Source organism: Euleptes europaea, chromosome 9 (genome assembly GCF_029931775.1).
Source record: "Euleptes europaea isolate rEulEur1 chromosome 9, rEulEur1.hap1, whole genome shotgun sequence".
Taxonomy (NCBI): Eukaryota; Metazoa; Chordata; class Lepidosauria; order Squamata; family Sphaerodactylidae; genus Euleptes; species Euleptes europaea.
In genome coordinates, this window is record NC_079320.1 from 13,279,096 (window position 1) to 13,289,566 (window position 10,471).

Here is a 10,471-nt window from a genome sequence, read left to right on the forward strand (position 1 = left end):
GAAGAGAAGGAAGCAGGAAAAGGGAAGAGGCGATGGGGACTTTCAGGGAAGGGACAGAGGCAATAGCGAGGGAAGGGGAATGAGGTGCCCCTCACAGGTCCTTGAGATCACCTTCTTGTGTGTGTGTATATACATCTATCTATATATATCTATATAACTTGCAGCTCCTGTGCAAATACCGGGTCATTACTGACCCCACATCCTGACGTTTACTAGGCAGACTATGTTTACTGGGTGGTTTGCCATTGCCTTCCCCAATCATCTACACTTTACCCCCAGCAAGCTGGGTCCTCATTTTACCGACCTCAGAAGGATGAAAAGCTGAGTCAACCTTGAGCCGGCTACCTGAAACCAACTTCCATCAGGATCGAACTCAGGTTGTGAGCAGAGCTTTTGACTGCAGTACTGCAGCTTACCACTCTATGCCATGGGGCTCCTCAATACACACACATACACACACACACGTATCTTTATATATATTTTCTGTGAAGTCACATCTGACTTATGACAACATGTAGGTTTTTCAAGGCAAGAGACATCCAGAGGTAGTTTGCCATATGCACAGTGGAAAAATGGAAGGAAGAAAAAAAAAACCCCACTCAATGGCAACCTGACTTCCTCGAGGCACCTTGCTGGCCACTGTGTGAACAGACTGCTGGACTTGATGGACCTTGGTCTGACCCAGAATGGCATGTCTCATGTTCTTATGACCCCTAGCATAGGGCCTAGTTGTCATGCTTGTTTTGTGGCCTGTATACCCTGCCTATCCACTTTGCACATATAATTCAAGGACAGTCTAGTGCCGTGTTGGCGAACCTATGGCACGCGTGCCATTTCCGGCACGTGTAGCCCTCTCTGCCGGCACGCAGCTCTCCCTCTCTCTCAGTTGAGCTGCGGTCGGCACGAGAGAGGAGCATAGCGAGGGACCTCCCCACAAACGGCCGGGAGACAGGAGGACGAGCGAGGGGGAGGCGAAGACACGCGCCGCCAGCTTCTGAGCGGCCCGCCGGCCAGCTGGGCATTGGACGAGCGCTGGCGGGGCAGAAGGCGAAGGGTCGGCCGCAGCTCAGCTGTTTGTCGGCGCCGCTTGCCTCTCCAGCTCTGCCCCTGCCCGCCCTCACTCTGCTGCTGTTCCCCACCGGCGCCTCCAGGGCCGGGCTGGGTGAGGGGCCCACACACAGCCAGGCCCAGGGGTAGCTCGAGTTATACTCTGGCAGGGCCGCCAGCAGGATCGCCTCCGTCGGGGCGGCGCTGCTGTCGGGGGCCACGGGGCTGGGCGGCGAGGGGCAGCAGGGCAGGGGCCCCGGGAGCAGCACTGGCGGTGCCGTGGACAGGGCGGGCGGGGCGCTCCTCCCCTTGCAGCAGCCGGAGCGGCTGCACTGCGCTCCCTTCAGAGGGGGCGCCCTCTCCGACGCCTCCCTCCGCAGGCCGGGCGCTGTGGAGGCGCCGCCTGCGGGCCAAGGAGCGCGCCAGGCCCCAGGCTGCCAGCGTGCCCCCCCACTCACCCTGCAGCGGCATGGGGAGGGGCGGGGCCATCGCCTGGGCTGGAGCGAGGGCGGGGGTGTTGCCCCGGGGGCCGCACCATCGGCCGCTTGCCTTGCCTGGCCCCCTGGCCCTTGCGATCGGCCCGCGCTCGGCTGAGGTTCAGGCCCTTTCCAGGGCTGGGGAAGCGGCTGGGGGTCTCGGACGGGCAAGCGGCGGCTGCCGCTCTGAAGGAAGGCCTTGGCCACGCCTTCCTGGCTCTGTGGCCGCAGAGCCCGGACAGACTGGGAAGCCGGCGCCGGCCCTGCACCGCAAGGCAAAGCAAGGTTAGGGGGAAGGAGGGAGGGAGACCCCCCCATGAGCGGCGAGCTCGCAGCTGCCGCCACCCCCCCACACCACAGGGTGCTGAGGCTGCTGCCTGCCGGGGCCCAATCCTACTGCGGTTCTCCCGCCCAGGAGAGGCGCAATGCCCAGCCGCTGGGGCATGTCGTCTGTGCCGCCGCGGGATGTTCATCTTTGATGGGCGGGGGGGGGGGAATCCTTCCCACCCATGGCTCTGAAAACATCAAATAGCTGGGCGTGGCTGCGTGTCCAGGAGGGGAGGGGCTGTGGCTCAGCGGTAGAGCATCTGCTTGGCATGCTGAAGGCCCCAGGTTCAATCCCTGGCATCTCCAGTTCAAGGGACTGGGAAATTAGGTGATGTGAAAGACCTCTGCCTGAGACCCTGGAGAGCTGCTGCCTGTCTGAGCAGACAATACTGACTTTGATGGACCGAGGGTCTGATTCAGTATAAGGCAGCTACATGTATACAAAACATAGTGGCATTTTAAAAAGTTGTTTGTATCATTGAAAGCTCTGTTATTGTGTTTTTCCTTTAAGGCAAAAGATGTTAATGTATGAGTTGTTTTTACTAAACTAAAACCTCAGTATTCAGGTTAAATTGCCGCATTGGCACTTGGCGATAAATAAGTGGGTTTTGGGTTGCAGTTTGGGCACTCGGTCTCTAAAAGGTTCGCCCTCACTGGTCTAGTGTGTACTGATGCTATTGCAAACCTATTCAAAATTCAGGTCAGGGTGCGATCCACAGGCCACACCTGACAGGTGGAAGCGTGCTGAGGAAGGGGGCCAGAATGCCTTTCAAGGCGCTTTTCTTGGGGAGGGGCTGTGGCTCAGTGGTATAGCATCTGCTTGGCACGCATAAGGTCCCAGGTTCAATCCCCGGCCTCTCCAGTTAAAGGGACTGGGCAAGTAGGTGATGTGAAAGACCCCTGCCTGAGACCCTGGAGAGCCGCTGCCGGCCTGAGTAGACAATACTGACTTCGATGGACCAAGGATCCTTATAATGGGGAAGGGCTGTGTCTCAGTGGTAGAGCATCTGCTTGGCATGCAGAAGATCCCAGGTTCAATCCCTGGCCTCTCCGGTTAAAGGGACCGGGCAAGAAGGTGATGTGAAAGACCTTCTCTACCTGAGACCCTGCAGAGCCGCTGCCGGTCTGAGTAGACAATACTGACTTGTTACTCCTCTGTTACTGGACCAAGGATGGACCAAGGATCTTTATAATGGGGAGGGACCATGGCTCAGTGATAGAGCATCTGCTTGGCATGCAGAAGGTCCCAGGTTCAATCCCCAGCATCTCCAGTAAAAGAGACTAGGCAAGCAGGTGATGTGAAAGACCTCTGTCTGAGACCCTGGAGAGCCATAGAGAGGGGCAATGGCTCAGTGGTATAGCATCTGCTTGGCACGCATAAGGCCCCAGGTTCAATCCCCGGCTTCTCCAGTTAAAGGGACCAGGCAAGTAAGTGATGTGAAAGACCCCTGCCTGAGACCCTGGAGAGCCGCTGCCGGTCTGAGTAGACAATACTGACTTCGATGGACCAAGGATCCTTATAATGGGGAGGGACCGTGGCTCAGTGGTATAGCATCTGCTTGGCATGCATAAGGTCCCAGGTTCAAACCCCGGCATCACCCATTAAAGGGACTAGGCAGGTAGGTGATGTGAAAGACCTTTCTCAGCCTGAGACCCTGGAGACCTGCTGCCGGTCTGAGTAGACAATACTGACTTGGATGGACCAAGGGTCCTTATAAAGGGGAGGGACCGTGGCTCAGTGGTATAGCATCTGCTTGGCATGCATAAGGTCTCAGGTTCAATCCCCGGCCTCTCCAGTTAAAGGGACTAGGCAGGTAGGTGATGTGAAAGACCTTTCTCAGCCTGAGACCCTTGAGAGCCGCAGCTGGTCTGAGTAGACAATACTGACTTCGATGGACCAAGGGTCCTTATAATGGGGAGGGACTGTGTCTCAGTGGCAGAGCATCTGCTTGGCATGCAGAAGGTCCCAAGTTCAATCCCCAGCATCTCCAGTTAAAGGGACTAGGCAAGCAGGTGATGTGAAAGGCCCCTGCCTGAGACCCTGGAGAGCCATGGAGAGGGGCAATGGCTCAGTGGTATAGCATCTGCTTGGCATGCATAAGGCCCCAGGTTCAATCCCCGGCCTCTCCAGTTAAAGGGACTGGGCAAGCAGGTGATGTGAAAGACCCCTGCCTGAGACCCTGGAGAGCCGCTGCCGGCCTGAGTAGACAATACTGACTTGGATGGACCGAGGGTCTGACTCAGTGTCAAGGGAGCTTCATGGGTGTCCACGTGTCCTCAGCCCAAGAGAGGAGACTCCCTGCAGGGGCTGCTCCCGGGCCCTCCCCGTCGATACCTGGGGGTTCTCCTGCTCCTCCAGAGACTCCCCACTCCCCAGCTTCTTGCAGGGAGGCGTCGAAACGTCTGCTCCTCCCTTCCGACTGCTCCGCCGCCGCCGCCCTCGCGCCCTCTTCACGGCGACCCTGCCGCTCTCCATGAGGAGGCCGCGGCATATCCCGCTCAGAGGAGCGAACGAACCGGGTCCGCCTTACGCCTGGCTTCCCGCGAGGAAAGCCGGAGGTTCCGTTCCCCCCCTCCCCTGCAACGATGGAACCGTCCGTCTCCCGCGCTCCAATCTGAATAGGGACTACACCAACTACTGCGCGGGGGTGGGGGGAGACAGAAAGACTTGACACCGACGCTGGTTTTCCTAACGGCTATTCCATCCCGTTAAGGACATGGCATACGTCATTTCCTGTGGTGCTATGTTTGTGTGTGTGTGGGGGGGAAGAGCAATTTGACAGCTCCATCGCGAGGCGCCACCGCGCCTCTAGACCTGAATGACGCATGCGCAACGTATCTTCCGCGCGATCCGGAAATGGCGTAGGCGACGGAGAGAGCCGATTGGGTGTCGCCTAGGTGCTTCCGGTGTCTGTGGGTCTCTGCTGCGGAAGTGTAGAAGACGGGCAAATATGGCCGCCGCAGTTTCCTTAGTTGGCGCCGCCAAGGGTTGGGGGAAGCTTTGCTATATCTTCACCCGGGCAGGGAAGAGTAGTAGTCGCGCTTCTGGAGCAGGTAAGGGGAGGGGGTTAGTTAAGTAGCCTTATTTCCACTACTTGCTTCCCCGTTTCTGGGATGAACGCGGGGTCATCTGCTGAAACTGGAGGGGGAGAGATTCAAACAGATAGAAGGAAGTATTTCTTCACACAGCGCATAACAAAATTGTGGAACTCCCTGCCCCAGGATGTGGTGATGGTTGCCAGCTTGGAGGGCTTTAAGAGTGGACATATTCATGGAGGAAAGGGGTATCCATGGCTACTAGCCAAAATGGATACTAGTCATGGTCCATACCTATTCTCTCCAGAATCAGAGGAGCATGCCTATTATATTAGTTGCTGTGGAACACAGGCAGGACAATACCGCTACAGTTGTCTTGTTTATGGGCTTCCTGGAGGCACCTGGTTGGCCACGGTGTGAACAGACTTCTGGACTTGATGGGCCTTGGCCTGGTCCAACACTTTTCTTATGTTCATATGAGTGGACATGTTCATGGAAGATAGGGCTATCCATGGCTACTAACCAAAATGGATACTAGTCATGATGCATACCTACTCTCTCCAGGATGAGAGGAGCATGCCTCTTATATTAGGTGCTGTGGAACACAGGTAGGACAATGCTGCTGCAGTCGTCTTGTTTGTGGGCTTCCTAGAGGCCCCTGGTTGGCCACTGGGTGAACAGACTGCTGGACTTGGTGGGCCTTGGTCTGATCCAGCATGGCCTTTCTTATGTTCTTATGATGTTTGCCAGAGGCTCTAGAGCTGCAGTGTGTCCTTGCATGAAAACATGGTGATGTAACACCCGAAAGTTTCACCTGTTGAATTTTTGTTTTTGCTGCATGTAGAGCTGGTAGTATTAGCTGACTTCTTTGTAAGCATTATGGGGAATGAGGACTGCATGCAGGGGTCCGCATATTTTATTTGCTTCACTTATAGCACACCTTTCTTACTGAGAGTCAAGGCAGATTACAAATACTAAAAACAACCAGACAGCAAAGATCTTTACTGAATAACACAATAGGTCTGGGATTGCAGAATTAGAGCACAGTGCAAACAAAAACCCTGCCTAGGGCATGACATACTGAAAGAGGGTTACAATGGTAGGATTCAATGCAGTAAAAGGAGGGTGATACTGTGATATATACAATAGACATTGCGACGGACTATCTGTCTCCCTTAGAAAAATGAGCTGCTGAGCTTTTTCCTCATATTACAGTTTTGGATTCTTTATAAAAGTGCTATCCTGAACATTGTTCTGATTTGGGGAAGCGTGGGGGCCTGGTCATTTCACGAGATAGGAACCCCAACAGAGAATGCAGTTGCTGATCTTACATACACAGCACGCTGGGAAAAATGGGTAGGTTCAGAGTAACAGAATAACGAGTTCTTGTTGGTTATCCAGGCTGTGTGATCGTGGTCTTGGTATTTTCTTTCCTGACGTTTCGCCAGCAGCTGTGGCATGCATCTTCAGAGGACAGTGTCTCTCAGTGTCAAAGTGTGTTGGAAGAGTAATATATATAGTCAGAAGGGGCTCTGACTATATATATTATTCTTCCAACACACTTTGACACTGAGAGACACTGTCCTTCAGTGTTCCTCCTCTGAAGATGCCTGCCACAGCTGCTGGTGAAACGTCAGGAAAGCAAATACCAAGACCACGGTCACACAGCCCGGATAACCTACAAGAACTGATGAACTCTGATTGTGAAAGCCTTCGACAGAATAACAAGTTTTCATGTGTTGGAGACTGTCCCTGTGGGGTTTTTATCTGAGAAACCTGTCATACCTGTGTTTCTTTAAAAAATTTATATCCTGCCTGCTCTCTGACTGGAACACAAAGTGCCTTATCATATCATTCTCAAGATGGCACACAAACCTGCCCCTTCCCCATACGGTTTATATTGGCTACATATATATATATATGGTACATTTTCAAGGATACACTTACAATGTACATGTGACTAATTTTTCTAAAATTAATGTGCTACCATTTATGTTGACAAAACATTATTGAACATTTCAGTATCTTTGATGTTATAAAGCTTAATTCAACATTGAGATATCCTATTTTGATTGTATGGGACTGTTTCTGTCCAAATAAAATACATCTTTCTTTTACCACAAAATAAGTTTTCTATTTTTCATCTTTTATTTTTTCCTACTTCTCAAACGGCAGAAACTAAGATACCTGTGCTAAGGTAGCATAGGGTGCCGCAGTCTGCAGCTCTATCTTCACCACTGAGCGAACTTGCAATTTTGCTTGTAGAAAATGCGCAATCTAGTGCCCAGTTACTCCAGCCTAAGCTCATTGTACTGTAAGGTGTTTTTACTATTAAGCGTGTTTGCTATTGTTAGAACAGCAAAATTAAGTTTAAGCTTGATAAGCATGGCATAGATTTTAGTCCCCTAGCCTCCAAATTGTGGATTAAAAAAATACTTCCAACATTTCTGAAATTTTTGCATCTGTCATTGCAGCTAATGCCAATATTTTTGCTTGGAAGACAGGCCCTTCAGTATACACCCAGTCTCCACCATGGTAGTTTGGCCCCCTGTGCTGGGACAGTGAACGTAATATTTAAATATGCTTTTTGTATATCTTTTTTCCCCCTCAGTCACATCATGGAGATGGCAGTGTAGTTCACACAGTGAGCAGGTATCCAGTAAACCAGATATGGTAAGTTTTTATGTTTGGTAGTTGACATTTAGGCATGTTCACGTTTATAATTTTTTTTGTAAATTAACATGATTATAAGGGCTACCACCCAACTTGCATGACTCAACTAGGCCTGGCTGCTTGCTACTGCTCAACAGCAGTCGCCCTATGAAAGCCAGTGTGGTGTAGTATTAGAGCTTCAGGATAGGGTCTTGGAGACCCAGTTTTGAATTCCCATCTTGCTGTGGAAGCTCCGCAGGGTGTAATGCTCCACCCTCCAAAGCAGCCATTTCCTCCAGGGCAACTAGGGTTGCCAGCCTCCAGAATTATAACTGATCTCCAGATGACAATTCCCTTGGAGAAAATGGCTTGGAGAAAATTTGGAGAGTGGCATTATACCCTGCTGAAGTCACTTCCCTCCTCAAACCTCGTGCTTCCAAACTCCACCCCCCATATCTACAGGAATTTCTCAACCTAGGGCCTGTTAACCCTAAGGGGGAATTGATCTCTGTAATTCGGAATCCATTATAATTCCAGAAGATCTCTGGTCCCCACCTGGAAGTTAGTAAACATAGAAAAGGAAGCAGGAAAAGGGGAAAGGCTATGGGGGGCTTTCAGGAAAGGGAAAGAGGAAACAGTGTTGGAGGGGGAAATGAGATGCCTCCTGCGGGTTCCCACTCATCTATAATTAGAAGTCCCAGAAATAATAGAACGGCCTCCAGGGGATTGTGTTGTAACTTACATGGCAACATTAATGGTGTGTACAAAGGAAAATGTTAATTGGAAATATTGTTTGGTTTCTGATGTGTGCACTGTGACAGTGAGATTAATCATGTGGAATCATGCCTTTGTTATGTTTAATTAAAAAAAATTAAAACAGAAGACTCCTCAGATTCCTAGTTTTGGGGCCAGCTGTGACTTGATAGCACATATTAATACTCTGTTGGCAACATCATTTTGGTGTTTGTTTCCCATAGCATGAACATGTGCTTGTGTGGCACTCAAACCTGGTGCTTAGCTGTGCACATGTTGCAAGCTGTTTTTCACGTATAGAATTACAGCATCTCTCATCCTGAAATGCTTAAATGATCAGCATGGTAATTGAAAGAAACAATAATTACTAACAAATGCTATCAAAAGAGGCTATCATTATTAAAACTACTTCTCTTTCAGCCTGAATCAATGGATAATCCTTATAAGGAGCCGCTTAAAAAATGCATCTTGTGCGGAGTACATGTTGATTACAAGAATGTTCAGGTAAATTTTTTATATGTTTCTGTGCTGCAGAGGTTGCGTGGATGGCAAGGCAAAATTGAGCTTAAAATCTTGAGAGGGGATGAATTGCAGTCACTATTTCTGAAGCCCTACCTGCCTGACAAAGTTGTTGTTGTGAGGATAAGGTAGAGGAGGGAAGAATGAAGTGAAAAGCTGCTTTGGGAAGGAAATTGCAATATGAATAAGCATAATAAATAAGCTTAGTGCCTGATTCATCACTCAGCAAACATCACTCACAACCCAAAAGAAAACCTATCTGAAACATTTTTAAAAATATATTATATGGTTATACTTGGTATGTCTGTGTTAAGTAATTTGTTTTAATGTCATTAACAGTGCATTCCTGAGCGGAATGCCTGTGCTGGGCTTAGGAGGCAATGCGGCTGCGCTGCCTCCAAAGAATGCTTCGGCCCCGCCCGATGCAAAAAATCCGTGCAACCCTATACACCACCTAAGGTGATGTATCTCAACAACAACAAAAGGGGGTGTTCCTGGGTTGGAACAGCTTTGGAGGCCGCCTAATGGCAGCCCCGTCCCCCAGTCCGGCTCCATTATGCGCCGGGAACACCTCCCAGGCTCTGTTGGTGTCCTGGGCTGGCGCGGCAGCGGCTCATGACCGGTGTCCGGGCCACTTACACTGGCATTGGCTGCCCAGATTCCGGCATGGCGCCTTCCTGAGGACTTTCACCCTCAGATCTCAGGAATGCGCTGTAAGTTATTTTGCATTTGGAATACCTAAGACTATCAAAAGCTGCCCTGAGTCTGGCTTTGGCCGGGGTAAAAATATAAATAAAGCAAATGTTTGTTCCTCTGTAGATTCTCACATGTTGTTTCTTCAACAGCTTTTGTCTCAGTTTGTTTCGCCATATACTGGTCACATTCTTGGGAAGCATATAACAGGTATGTCACAGATCAAAATTTAAGCAAGTTATATTTACCATTACCCCAACTCACTCATTTACTCACTTGTAGTTTAACCCTAAATAACTGCATAGGCCAGTGGCCCTTGGCCCTCTGAGTTATGTTGAGCCACGGTGCTTACTTTCTAAAGCTGAAGTAAGTATTTATAACTGGATTTAAATGATGCTTTTTCTTTTAAAAGGGACTTTAATTGTGTAGTCAGGTTTCAGTTAGGAACCCAACTTTTGAAATTGCCCAGTGAAATTATTTTTAGAGCCCTTTTTTGTTTTTCAGGCTTATGTACAAAGAAACAGAAGGAGATCTCAAAAGCGATTAAAAGAGCTCATAGGATAGGTAAGCGTATGTTAAAAGCACGAAAATAATTGTGTTTAAAACACTTTATTTTGAAAACTTCTGAATTTTTTTTTTTTTGCAGGATTTATGTCAGTTACATATAAGGACCCAACATTCCTTAGTGATCCTAAAATATGTAATATTAAATATCCAGAGTGAAGTATGTTAATTGTACCTAATATGTTTGTAATGGGTGCTTAATACTAGTAAATACTAGTAATACTAGTAAAAACTTAATAAACACACAGATGTCTCAAAGATGATCTTGTGGTTACTTCCTGCTGTGTGTGTGTGTGCAAAGAAAATTTTTTTTAAGAGTCATTTAAAACACATACACAAGCAGTCAGCATTATGAGGTGCGTAAGAGAGTATTTCCCATGTTACAGTAGTAAACTATCACCATT

General features: G+C 49.3%; 1 protein-coding gene across 1 annotated transcript; it reads left to right on the forward strand.

Annotated features, from left to right (window-relative positions):
- The first annotated feature begins 4,801 nt into the window (after window positions 1–4,801).
- Window positions 4,802–10,257, forward strand: MRPS18C (mitochondrial ribosomal protein S18C). Its single transcript, XM_056855796.1, has 6 exons — window positions 4,802–4,904; window positions 7,498–7,559; window positions 8,712–8,795; window positions 9,656–9,713; window positions 10,008–10,067; window positions 10,150–10,257. The coding sequence occupies exons 1-6, from the start codon at window positions 4,802–4,804 to the stop codon at window positions 10,224–10,226; spliced, it is 444 nt and encodes a 147-aa protein (XP_056711774.1). The 3' UTR covers window positions 10,227–10,257.
- Window positions 10,258–10,471: the final 214 nt, after the last annotated feature.

Bases quoted from the DNA above. Each gene is read 5' to 3' on its own strand.
- MRPS18C (XM_056855796.1), top strand. From the start codon at position 4,802: ATGGCCGCCGCAGTTTCCTTAGTTGGCGCCGCCAAGGGTTGGGGGAAG. The intron at 9,714-10,007 runs GTATGTCACAGA...TTTGTTTTTCAG, and splicing joins TCTTGGGAAGCATATAACAG to GCTTATGTACAAAGAAACAG. The intron at 10,068-10,149 runs GTAAGCGTATGT...TTTTTTTTGCAG, and splicing joins TAAAAGAGCTCATAGGATAG to GATTTATGTCAGTTACATAT.